The following is a 13,105-nucleotide window of genomic DNA, read 5'->3' as shown; positions in this document are numbered from 1 at the left end:
AGCCCCAAGACCCCTGGCAAGTGGCCTGTTGCCTGGAAGGTACTGTTTGATTAGTAAAGAAGGGTGTTTTAGGTTCACAGAAATGGTCATCACATGTAACCAGCTGAGAACAGAGGTAGGACATAGGGGGGCAATTAATGCTCCATTTCTTAAGCCGGATAGATATGTGGTATTAATGGTAAGCAGCTTTATATTTTTATACATCCAGAATCCTTCACAATGACTTTTGTAACGGATTTGTTGAGGTATAATTCACAGGTCATACAATTCACCCGTTTGACACGTACAATTCAACGGTTTTTGGCCTATTTGGAGTTGCACAACTGTCACCACAGTGTGTTTTAGAACATTTCACCATCCAAACATAAACCTCAAACCCACAGGTACTCATCCTCCACTTCTCCCCAACCGCCAGTCCCTAGGCAACCACAGTCTACTTTGTCACTCCAGATTTGCACATTCCAGAGCTTTCATATACATGTAATCATACAATATGCGGTCTTCTGTGTGTGGCTTCTTGCACTTAATACAGTGTGTTTGAGGTTTATCTGGGTCTCAGGACTTCATTCCTTTTTTTTTTTTTTTTTTTGAGATTTATTTATTTATTTGAGAGAAAGAGTGGGAGGGACAGAGGGAGAGGCAACAAGTCTCAGACTTCCCCATGAGCATGGAGCCCGACACATGTCACGACCTCAAGATCACGACCTGATCTGAAACCAAGAGTTGGATGCTTAAATGACTGAGCCACCCAGGAGCCCCAAGATTTCATTCCTTTCTATCGCCAAATAATATTCCATTATGTGACTATACCACATTTTATTTTTCCATTCATGACTGTTTTCACTTTGGGGCTTCAATGAATAAGGCTGCTATGAACCTTGGTGTACAAGTTTTTCTGTGGACATAGTTTCATTTCTCTTGCTTGTTAACTGCTGGGTCACAGGCTAACACTATGTTTCACCCACTGAGGAACTGCCAGGCTATTTTCCAAAGCAGCTGCACCATTTTCCATTCCCACCAGCAATGTATGAGGCACTAATTTCTCCACATCCTCACCAACATTGGTTATCATCTATCTGTTTTATTACAGTTTCCCTTGCGGGCGTGAGGTGGTATCTCTATACCATAGATGGCAGTTTTGCATTGTAGACATTTGCCTTTCCCTGGTGGCTAATGATGTTGAGCACAGTTTCTTGTGCTGACTGGCCATTTGTTTATCTTCTTTGGAGAAATGTCTGCTCAGATCCTTTGCCCATTTTTAAGTTAGATTGTATTTTTATTCTTGAATTGTAAGGGTTCTTTATATGTTCTGGATATAAGCACCTTATTGGGATATAGATGATTTGCAAATATTTTCTCTCATCCTATGGGCTGTATTTTCTCTTTCTTGCAGTATCCTTTAAAGCACAAAAGTTTTCATTTTGATTAAGCCCAATGTATTTTTTCCTTTGTTGCTTGTGCTTTTGATATCAGACCCGAGAAAGTAGTGTCTAATTTTTTTAAGACTTTTTTTATTTACTTGAGAGTGAGGGAGAAAGAGAGCAAAAGAGAGTACACAGAGGGAAAGGGAGAAACAGACTCTCCGCTGAGCAGGGAGCCCAACACAGGGCTTGATCCCAGGACCCTGAAATTATAGCCTGAGCCGAAGGCAGCTGCTTAACTGACTGGGCACCCAGGCACCCCAGCAATGTCTAATGTAAGGTAACAAATATTTACACCTTTGAGTGTTACAGTTTTAGCTCTTATGTTTAGTCTGTTGATCCATTTTGTTTTGTTTTTAAGATTTTATTTATTTATTTATTCATGAGAGATACACACAGAGAGAGAGAGGCAGAGACACAGGCAGAGGGAGAAGCAGGCTCCATGCAGGGAGCCTGATGTGGGACTCGATCCCGGGTCTCCACGATCACGCCCTGGGCCGAAGGCAGGCGCTAAACCACTGAGCCACCTGGGCTGCCCTGTTGATCCATTTTGAATTAATTTGTGTATATGGTGTGAGGTTGGGGTCTGACATCATTCTTTGCCATGCTGGCCATCTAGTTATCCCAGCACCATTTGTTGAAAAGACTGTCTTTTCTCCACTGAATCATCTTGGCACACTTGTTAAAAATCAACTGACTATAAACACAAAAGTTTATTTATGGACTCTCAATTCCATTCCATTGACCTATATGCTGTCTTTATACCAGTACCACACAGTCTGGATTACTGTAACTTTGTAACAAGTTTTGAAATTGTGTGTGAGTCCTCCAACTGTGTTCGTTTTAAGATTGTTTTTGGCTATTCTGAGTCCCTCAAATTTCCATATGAACTTTAGGGTCAGCTTGTCAAATGCTGCAAAGAAGCCAGTTGGGACTTTGATAGCGACCGCCTTGAATCTGTAGATGTTTGAAGTGTATTCCCATCCTATCAATATTAAGTCTTCCAATCCATGAACATGGGATATCTTTCCATTTATTTAGATATTCTTAAATTCTTTCAACAATGTTTTATAGTTTTTTGGAATATAAGCTTTACACTTCTTTTGTTAAATTTATTCCTGAGTATTCTATTCTTTTTGATGTATTGCAAATGGAATTGTTTTCTTTTTTAATGTTTTTGGATATTATACATTTTTTTTTAATTTTTATTTATTTATGATAGTCACAGAGAGAGAGAGAGAGAGAGGCAGAGACACAGGCAGAGGGAGAAGTGGGCTCCATGCACCGGGAGCCCGATGTGGGACTCGATCTGGGGTCTCCAGGATCCCGCCCTAGGCCAAAGGCAGGCGCCAAACCGCTGCGCCACCCAGGGATCCCTGGATATTATACATTTTTTTTAAGTAGGCTCCACACTCAATGCAGGGCTTGAACTCATGACCCTGAGATCAAGAGTCACATGCTGTACAGACTGTGCCAGACATGGAATTGTTTTCTTAATTTTATTTGTGGATTGTTCATTGCAAGTATGTAGAAATAAAATTGTTTTCTGCTTATTGATCTTGTATCCTACAACCTTGCTGAAGTTGTTAATTGATTCTCGTAGTTAGGGTTTGGATTTTGTTTTGTTTTGTTTTTAGTGGATTCCTTAGGATCTTCTACATAAAAGATCATGTCGTCTGCAAATAGAAATAGTTTTACCTATTCCTTTTCAATCTCAATGCCTTTTATTTCACTTTCTTACCTAACTGCCCTAGCTAGAAGCTCCAGCCCAGTGTTGAATAGAAGTGGTGAGAGCAGACATTCTTGTCTTGTTTCTTCTCTTAGAGAGAAAGCATTCAATCTTTCACCATTACAGTATGACATGTCATAGATGCCTTTTATCAGAATGAAGAAGCTCCCTTCTATTCCTAGTTTCCTGGGTGTTTTTATCACTACAGGCATTAAATTTTTTCAAAAACTTTTTCTGCATCTATTAAGATGATCATGTGAGTTCTGTCTGTTATTCTATTGAAATGGTATATTGGATTAATTGATTTTGGGATACTAAACCAACCTTGCATTCCTAGGATAAATCCCACTGTGGCATGATATAGATTTGGTTTGCTAGTATTTTGTGGAGCATTTTGTGTTGGTATTCATAAAAAGGATTAGTCTATAGTTTTCTTGTTATGTCTTTGTATGGTTTTGGTATCAGGTGATATTGGCCCCATAGAATAAGTTAAGAAGTGTTCCCTTCTATTTCACAATTTTTTAAAAATATTTTTAAGGGCAGCCCAGGTGGCTCAGAGGTTTAGCGCCGCCTTCAGCCCAGGCCCTGATCCTGGAGACCCAGGATCGAGTCCCACGTCGGGCTCCCTGGATGGAGCCTGCTTCTCCCTCTGCTGTATCTCTGCCTCTCTCTCTCTCTCTCTCTCTCTGTCTCTCATGAATAAATAAATAAAATCTTTTAAAAAATATTTTTAAAGCCAATAGTCTTCATTTTACAAATAAAACTTAGTGAGAAGACACAATGGAACAGGATACCCCACAGAAGAAAGCAAATAAAATATACCTAGGTGTGAAATTAACAAGATATGTTCAAAGCCGATGGGGGGAAATTTATAAAATATTCTTGAGTGACACCAACATTGATCTGAACTAACAGAAGATATACCACGATCCTGGACAGAAAAATCCAGCCTCATGAGGGTATCAATACCTTCAAGTTAATGTATAGATATAATGTGATTCCCCCAAAAATTCCACCAATTTTTTTTCTGTACTTCTCTCCCCTTTTTACTGTTGCCCTAGAACCCAGTCATTTATATAATTCATTTTGAAAAAAAACAAACAAGTAAGAATATACAGAAAACCTGGAATAGAAGATCATTGACAGAAGATTAGCCCTATGAAATTATAAAACATATTACAAAGTCCCTGATCAGAAGAAGTAAAATCAAGAAGATTGTCTTGGGGATCCCTGGGTGGCGCAGCGGTTTAGCGCCTGCCTTTGGCCCAGGGCGCGATCCTGGAGACCCAGGATCGAATCCCACGTCAGGCTCCCGGTGCATGGAGCCTGTTTCTCCCTCTGCCTGTGTCTCTGCCTCTCCTTCTGCCTGTGTCTCTGCCTCTCTCTCTCTCTCTCTGTGTGACTATCATAAATAAAAAAAAATTAAAAAAAAAAAGAAGATTGTCTTGATTTGGATTTCCCTAAAAACAAAGGCTAATAGAGAATTTAAAGGCAGTAATTTACATGGAAAATGAAGCCAGGAAACTTGGTAAGGAAAAGACAAAAGTGAGAATCACTCTAAAGGTGTTTTATATAAGTCATTGCTGAAGGCAGTGGGAGCTAGATTCCACTGCTTTCAATGAAAAACCTTACACAATGCCTCCTAGGAGGGTATCTAGGGCATTTGTCTGCTAGCTTCTAGCTTCCTATTGATTAAGGGTTGCCACTGAGAGGTGAAAGGGATCAGAATATGGTACCCCAAAATATTCCACTTTGGTATAAGAATTACTTTGAGCTGAAGGCAACTGAGAAACAGCAGACACAGAAAAAAGCTCTTTACCCTCCCCCATTTGCCTAAAAGCAGGGCATAAAGGGCATAAATTTCTCTTTGTGAAGGTATTCCCCCTCCCTTCTCTCAACAAGAGGGGTGGAACTGCTCTTAATCACTGGAGATGATGCTAGATTTATCATCCCAGTGACAGCATCAAGAGGAATCTGCATAATAAACCTTTTAAAGAACACTTATCTTGCATTAATTTCCCCCATATACTTACCTTCCCACAATTTGCTGCCCCTAGAAGCTCAAAATACTTTTCTTTTGACACTTCACCACAAGTTTATGGCCCTTTGTTAAAATAGTATATAAGTCCTCCAGGTCTATCTCTTTAGGGTTTTCACTTCCTTCTCTTAGACCCCCATACGATGTAAAAATATTAACATCAAATAAAAATTGTATATCTTTCCTCCTGAAAACAAAACAAAAAACAAAAAACAAAAAAGTCCCTGAATATCAAATAAAGTGGTTGGCACTGGTACATGAATAGAGCAAGAGAAATTAGTAGAAAAATCAGAAATACATCTCTAAATGGTTATAGAACTTTAGCTTACAATAAAGGCAACAGGTGAAGTTAGTGAAGAATAAATGGACTTTTTGAAAACAAAAAGTTTCTCCTAGGAAACAAGGAGAGCCATGTGGAACAGATAAAATTGAATCAGCTCCCCACACATGCACCAGGATAAATTCCAAGTGGATCAAATTTAATGTAAAAAGAAATAAAGATGGGCTGTCTGGGGACTCATTCAGTTAAGCATTGACTCCTGATTTCAGTTCAGGTCATGATCTCAGAGTTGTGAGATCAAGCCCCATCTTGGGCTCTTCACTCATGGGGAGTCTGCTTGAGATTCTCTCTCTCCCGCTCCCTCTATCCCTCACCCCACTCACTCTCTCTCTCTCTCTCTCTTTATACTTTTTAGTATAAATGAATAATAAAAAAGAAAGTAACTATACAAGTTCTAGAAGGAAACATAAATGAACTTTCTCAACTGACTACAAATCTACATGCAACGATAGAAAGTTGATAATTTGACAAAATAAAACTTAAAAATATTCTTTTGTCTAGCCAAAATACCATAAAGCATAGTAAAAAGACAAATGCAAGTGAAATAGAAATATTTCCAACATCTTTCACAGATAAACAGGTCACACACCAAGGAATATTGATATTCCTAATATTAGTTACAATACTCCTGCTGTTAAGGTTTCTACAAGTGGGGAAAGGAGAGGAAGCACCACCTTACAGAAAAATGGGCTAAAGATGTGAACCCAGTTCAGAGGGAAAGAAGTGCAGTCATCCCTAAAACATATGAAAAAATGTCTCAGCCTTGCTCAACAGTAAGAAAAATGCAACCTGGCGAGGCTATAAGAAAGCACACTCATACATGCTGATGGAAATGCAAAAGGATTCCCCTCAGCGCCCCCCCCCCCCCCCCCCGACCCTGGGAGAAGTTGGCAACAGCTATCCAAATCACATAGGCATTCACTCTGTCTCAGCAGTCCCAGCTGGAGGAATCAATTCTAAAGAAACCCACCCTAAATCTAAAAGTAGCGTGCACAGATTATTCACTACAGAGCTCTTTATCATAGCAAAAGCCTGGAGACAACCCAAATGCCCATCAGGAGAGAGCTCCTGGAGGGGCTTCTGGGTGGCCCGATGGTTAAGTGTCCGACTCTTGATCTCAGCTCAGGTCTTGCTCAGCGTTGGGAGTCCAAGCCCCGCATTGGGCTCCACGCTGGGTGTGGAATCTACTTAAGGAAAGAGAGAGAGAGAGAAAGAGAGAGAGAGCTGCTGGAATAAACAATGACACACCCCCACAATGGAGCGCCACGTGGCTATAAAAAGGAATGAGGACTACTTCTAGAGACTGCTACCCAGTGACCTCCAGGACGTATCGTTATGTGAAAAAAGTCTAGGCAGAGGAAAGTGTGTTTGTAGCTACTTTGATCTAAGAAGGGAGATTGTATATACACGTATGTACATGTGTGGATGGCGGATTTGTCCACACACACATATTTGTTTATATTCAAAAACAAAAGCTGGGGTGCCTGGGTGGCTCAGTCAGTTAAGTGTCTGCCTTCAGCTCAGGTCATGATCTCAGGGTCCTGGAATTGAGCCCCTTGTTGTCAGACACCCTGCTCAGTGGGGAGTCTGCTTCTCCCTCTCCCTCTGCCCCTCCTCGCTGCTTGTGTGCTCTCTCACTCTCTCTCTCTCAGTTCTAGATACCTGGGGATAATGGAAGCTACCCATATCTGAATCTCTCCAGGGAGACCCTCTAAAACAACACATAAAACAGTGAGAGAAAACGAAACCACCCTCCGCTCAGCCTCCACCAGCAGGTCCAAAATACCAGAAGTCCAGCAGACTGGTGGGCCCGCCCCACAGCGGGGATGAGTGGAAAGCACCCAGGAAAGGGTGGAAGGGGAAGGGCAAGGTGCTGGAAGCAGATAAAATACCTCCCCAAGAGAGAAAGCCTCACTCTGAGTGGGAAAATACTGACAACAGATCTGATACTGTGAAACCAATGGAAGAGACTGGAATGTGAGTCACTCTCTCCAAGATGAACCTTTCTCTGCAAGTCTCTATAGAGACCGAGGGGTTAGTCTCTGCAAGGCACTGCTTCTGGGGGGTGTTTAGATGTGGGAGACCCCTTGAGGTGCAAAATAAAAAGTCCTACAGAAACAAGAGGAAATCACAGGGCACCTGGGTGGCTCAGGTGGTTAAGCGTCTGCCTTCAGCTCAGGTCATGATCCCAGAGTCCTGTGACTGAGCCCGTCCTCAGGCCCTGCTTAGAGGGGAGTCTGCTTCTCCCTTTCCCTCTGTCTCTCCCCCCTGCTCATTCTCTCTTTCTCTCTCAAATAAATATTTTTTAAAAAAGAAACAAAAGAAAATTACAAAGGACACACTGAACCCTCCCACCTGGAGAGAGAGAGAGAGAGAAAGAGAGAGAGAGAGAAAGAGAGAGAGAGAGAACCCAAAAGTGAGAACAAAATTTGGAAGGAAGGTCTTGACCCCTATGATTTCCACCCCTTGGTATGTGCCTGTGACTATGTTCCCTTACACAGCAAAAAGGACTTTGCAAATGGAATTGAAGTTATTAATCTGTTGGCTTTAAAATGGGGGAGATTATCCTGGATCATCTGGTGAGCCCAGTGTAACCACACAGGCTTTACACAGGGGAGCAGAGAGCCAGGCAGAGGACAGGCATTAGAAGAGATGCTTCAGAGGAAGGAGACAGGAGTCGAGTCAGAGAGCTGAAGCCTAGGAGCGGCTGGCCCTGGCAGTCTTTGAGGGGGGTCATGAGCCTAGAAAGGCAGGCAGCCTCTAGAAACAGAACGAACCCCAGCAGACAGCCTGCAAGGACTTGGGAACCTCAGTCCTACAACCACATAGAACTGAATCCTGTCAACAACCCGAATGGCCCTGGACATGGATTCTTCACCAGAACCTCTGAAGGAAACGCAGCCCTGCCTGCACCTTGGTTCCAGCCCTCTGGAATTCAAAGCAGAGGAACCAGCCATGTTGGAGCTGGACCCCGACCCACAGAACTGTGAGATAAGAAATGTGTGTTATTTTAGGCAACTCCATTGTGGTGATATGCTAAGTACACAGCAGTAGGGGACAGTCTATTTAACACTGCACTTCCCTATATGAACAGAAGAGCATGCTGTGGACTGAGCAAACCCAGCCAGCCGTCCAAACCTTCACCTCTGCTTTCAGCCGGTACTGAAAATGCAGAAACACAAGACACTGCAAAATAAACAGAAAAGAGGAGCGCCTGGGTGGCTCAGCCGGTTAAGCATCTGCCTTCAGCTCGGGTCATGATCCTGGGGTCCTGCTCAGTGGGGAGCCAGCTTTTCCCTCTCCCTCTGCTCCTCCCTCAGCTCGTGCTCTCTCTATCTCTGTGTCTCTCTCAAATGAATAAATAAAAATCTTTTTTAAAAAATGAACAACAACAACAAAAAAGAACAGAAAAGAGCAGAAGTAGCTAATCAAAGCTACTATAAGAACCAGGAAATGAAAATCAAAACACTTCAGCAGCAGAAAATTCTCCCCAAAGCACGAGCACGCAGAACCAAAGCGTACCCCAACATCCTGACGTGAATACAATTTCCTTAAATTCACACGTAGGAACATTTAAATCAGCAATCCAAAAGCCTTAAAGTGGAAATGGACAGAAATAAAAGAGATGTAAACTGGGACCTTAACGGAACTCCAGAAATAATTCTTTTTCAGACTTAGGTGCGTAGACCACATTAGAAGACATCTCGGGAAGAACAAATTTGGCTGAAAACATAAAAAGGGGTATTAAGAAAAAGCACAAAAATATCCAAGAAAATGTAAACATGACAGGGGTTCAAAGAGGAAAAAGCATCAACTTCTGCTTTGGCGAGATGCTTGGGTTGGCAGCGTCAGGCGGGGACAAGGGGTGTCCTGCGGCCGGGCAAGGGGGACATGGGGGGCCCAGAGCCCCCAGGGAAGCGGATGGCAGCTCCTCCTCTGTCTTGTCCTCACTCCCCGCGCTCTGTCACACTGCCTCCCTTCTGCTCCTGGTGCCACTAATCTCACACTCAGCACCAGCCCCTCCCTGGGCCCGGAAGGCTCTTCCTTCAGGTCACGCATGACCCGGCCCCGCCTTACCTGAGGTTCAGATCCCACCACAGAAGTCACCGCCTCCTCCAGGAGGACCTCCTGCACCCCCTCAGGTGGCCCTGGGAACTTCTGGGGTTCTGTTAACGCTCAGTCCCCCAATGTGGGTGCCAGTGTCATGGGAGCGTGCACTCCGTGCAAGTGAGTTAAGTTGCACACTTGTGATGTGCACATGTGTATACTTAAATCAAAATGAAAAAATAAAAAATAAAGCCACTGATGTGGGAAACAGAGGCAGAAAAAAATTATTGAATTTCCTTACTGCCTGCAGCCCACTGACAAGTCCTTGAAAGAGGCCGAGGGACATTCCACTAGGGACTCAGCCGCCTTGATGGTGACACTTGGCTAAGGGCGAGAGGCAATATCAGCCCGCTCCCCCAACCCCGGGATCCTGTGATCTACTTTAACACATAAAAATCCCTTTGGAAACTTCCTTTATCTCTACCCCGGCCAAGATCCTGCTGGCAGTCATCCCCCAAGCATATGCCCCACCGACATACATCGGAAGGGTCTAGGGACTCAGGGTTTTGTTACACAGTCGTGAATGACCTCTCCCAACAACAGCCAGGTCCCCTCCAGGTCCTAGGAAACTGTCGCTGCCAAAATTCCTTAGAGCCGCACGCTCTCCCTAACCCCCTCCCACCTCGAGTGTAGAATGGGCCACTTCTCATGACCCCTGCGCAGCTCCTCCTGCCCGCGGGTCCTGTCCCCATGCTTTAATAAAACCACCTCTTTGCACCCAAGACGTCTCAAGAATTCTTTCTTGGCCATGGCCTTCAAACCCTAACGTCTCCCCTCCATCACCATCCTCCTCTAGGATTCCCTTCACAGCACTCTCTGGCACCGTCGCTTAGTTCTCCGCTGTGCTATTTGTCACATACACGCTCCCTGCACAGCAGATACGTCTGTCACTGTGACTGCCTCCAGGGCCAGCATGGCACACAGCAGGCGCTGACTAGATGCTGGCGCGCAACAATGAATGCACCGGGCATGGGGGGGTGCAGGGTGGGCTGGGGCCTCACCTTCCTCTGCATCTTCTCCAGCAGCTTGCTCTTAGCCCACACCTCCTCCTGGATGGAGTCGTAGACGTTGAGCAGCACCCAGTCCCCGCTGTCCTCGTCCGAGTTCTGCAAGGCCGCCACCAGCTGCTTCTTGCGCTCGTCTGCGTACCGCTTCCGCCGCTTGTGCTTCTCCTTCAGGTCCTTGTTCTTGGCCTGCTCCCCTCCAACCACCTGCTGCTCCAACAGCTGCAGGCTGCCAGCACGGAGAAGGCGGCTGTCACTGCGCGCTTGGTGTCCAGAAGGATGTCGTGGGGTCCTTGCGACAACCCCTCACAGACATGGACGCAGGCTCGGAAAGGGGAGGCCTCTGGCTGGGGTCAGGATCGGGGCTCCGAGCAGATCCACCCAAGCCTGTGAGCTCATCGGCACAACAGGACGGGCCCAGAGCCCGCCTGCCACCTGCCACCTGCCAGCACGGGCCTCCCAGAGCTGAGGGTCCCCACACCCTGCATGACCAGAGCAGCCCTGGGGGGGAAGGCTGTGCAGTGCACCGGGGCACCGTACCTCACCCCCTCCCTCTGCAGCCTCCCGCCCGGCTCACTCCAGTGCTCCAAGCTGCTTGTTCTCCCAGCAGCCAGGCTGTGCCCCCTGTATCTCAGAGGCCACCTGGGGCATCTGTCCTGCAAACCCCATTCAGGTGGAGCTGAGCAAAGCTACCACGAGACACGGAAAGTGGAGGCCTCTGCGAAGCCTTCCCTGCCCGTGCTCCAGACCACCCCCTGAACACGGCCACGTGGGCCCAGAGTTCTCTCGGTGCCTGGCGCTCGGCAGGCATGGTCTCACTTGACCCTCATGACGAGCTTCTCAAGCTGGAGCTCTTATTATCACCCGTTTTGTAGATGAGAAGTTAAGGCACAGGGAGCTTTAGAGTTGGCCCAGGTGGTAGAGGTAGGCAGGGTGGAGGCGGATGGGAGCCCAGACAGTCGACTGCACAACCCACTGGCTTCTCAGGCTATGGAGGCTGGTCCTCCCTGGGCCTGGGTAGCTGCCTCCCCTCAGACTGTGGGCCCTTGAAGGCCAACGGGGCAGCTCACTCATCCTTGCATCCTGGTTTCTGGCAACAGTCCCTGCTCGGTTCGCACGTGACCTGTGGCCTGTGGGACTGAGTTTACCACGGCCCGGAGGTGATTGACCCGCCAGCCAGGGGCTGTCACAGAGGTGGGCCTCACGTTATTCCCATTTATGGGAGTGAGAATCGAGGCTCAGGAATGTTAAGTGACTTGCACAGAGTGAAGAAAGCCCAGCTCCCCAGGCGGGCAGCCTCTGAGGGGGTCAGGGAGCCTGGTCCCTAGGGCGAGCAGGTCTCACACCCGGGGTGGGGGCACTGCAGGCTCTCTGGGAGCTGAGGGGAGCCCGCACCACCCACCCTGGGAGTCCTGCGAATGCCAGGCAGACAACAGTCCCTTCCCTCTCTCCCAGAGAGGCTGCTCCCCAAGCAGGTGCTGGAGGGGCTGGGGGCACGGTTCCCGAGCAGCGCCCTGGCCACCCAGCTGACTAGCACTGTCCCCGCACCCCCCGCTCCTAGAGCGGATCAGGGCCTCTTGGGCCTCATCAGGAGTGGAGGTTCAGTGGAGAATCTGTGGACACCCCCGCTGCTGTGCCCAGGACACAGCGCCCTCCTGCCCTGCCCCGGGGTCCCACCCGCCCCGAGCCCCAGCACTCACCGGGCCAGCACCCGCTCCTGGTCCACGACGGGGAGCAGCTTGTCGGTCAGCACCGCCACCTCCACACCCACACTGTCCCTTCTCACGCTTGTCACGGCCAGCAAGGGCTCAGGCGGAGGCTCCAACGCCACCGCGGCCTGGGCCACCACTTCGGGACCCTGGCCAGCCTCCTGCGTGCAGAGAGAAACCAAGGTGGAGGCAGAGAGGCCGGGCCCCCCGGACAGGAGCTCACGGCGCCTCCATCCCCGACGGCAGCATCCGGGCCCCTCGCAGCCTGGGACGGGTCACTTCTGCCTTGAAGGCACCCAGTTCTACAAAAATGCACCCAATCAGGTTCCCACTTCCACCATTTCCTCCAACACCCCAAAAGAGTTTCCGTCTTGCTCTCCTGCCCCTGGACCCAGGCTCCCACGGCAGCTACGGCAATTCTCTCCAAATAGAAACCACTCGCGGCCTTTTCCTGATCAGAACCCTTTCGTGGATTCCCAGTGCGTTTGCGGTAAAATCCAGCTTCTCCCGCGGCCTTCGGGCCCTCCCTGCCTCCCCCTGCCTCCCCTGCCCGCACCCCGTCCACCCTGCTGCTTCTCTGGCCTCGTTGGTCCATTGCTGAGAAAGTCCAGACCCTCCCAGCCCTGAGACTTTGGCCCGTGCCACCCCCGGCCTGATGCTCGGCCGCGGCCCCTTCTCCCTGCTTGGGGCCCATCTCAGTGTCACCTGACAGCCAGGCTGCCCCTGGCCACCCCATCTCCCATCTACTGAGAGCCTC

At 47.7% G+C, this 13,105-nt stretch overlaps 1 protein-coding gene across 1 annotated transcript in view; it reads right to left on the bottom strand.

Annotated features, from left to right (window-relative positions):
* KIF17 (kinesin family member 17) overlaps nucleotides 1-13,105 on the bottom strand; it is a 41,846-nt gene that overhangs the window by 5,939 nt on the left and 22,802 nt on the right. The window contains 2 exon segments of the mRNA XM_038531751.1: nucleotides 10,637-10,868; nucleotides 12,340-12,509. Of these exon segments, the coding sequence (XP_038387679.1) occupies nucleotides 10,637-10,868; nucleotides 12,340-12,509 (402 nt within the window).

Source organism: Canis lupus, chromosome 2 (genome assembly GCF_011100685.1).
Source record: "Canis lupus familiaris isolate Mischka breed German Shepherd chromosome 2, alternate assembly UU_Cfam_GSD_1.0, whole genome shotgun sequence".
NCBI lineage: Eukaryota > Metazoa > Chordata > Mammalia > Carnivora > Canidae > Canis > Canis lupus.
The sequence above is the reverse complement of the archived record's forward strand: the minus strand, read 5'-3'. Positions and strand labels throughout refer to the sequence as shown.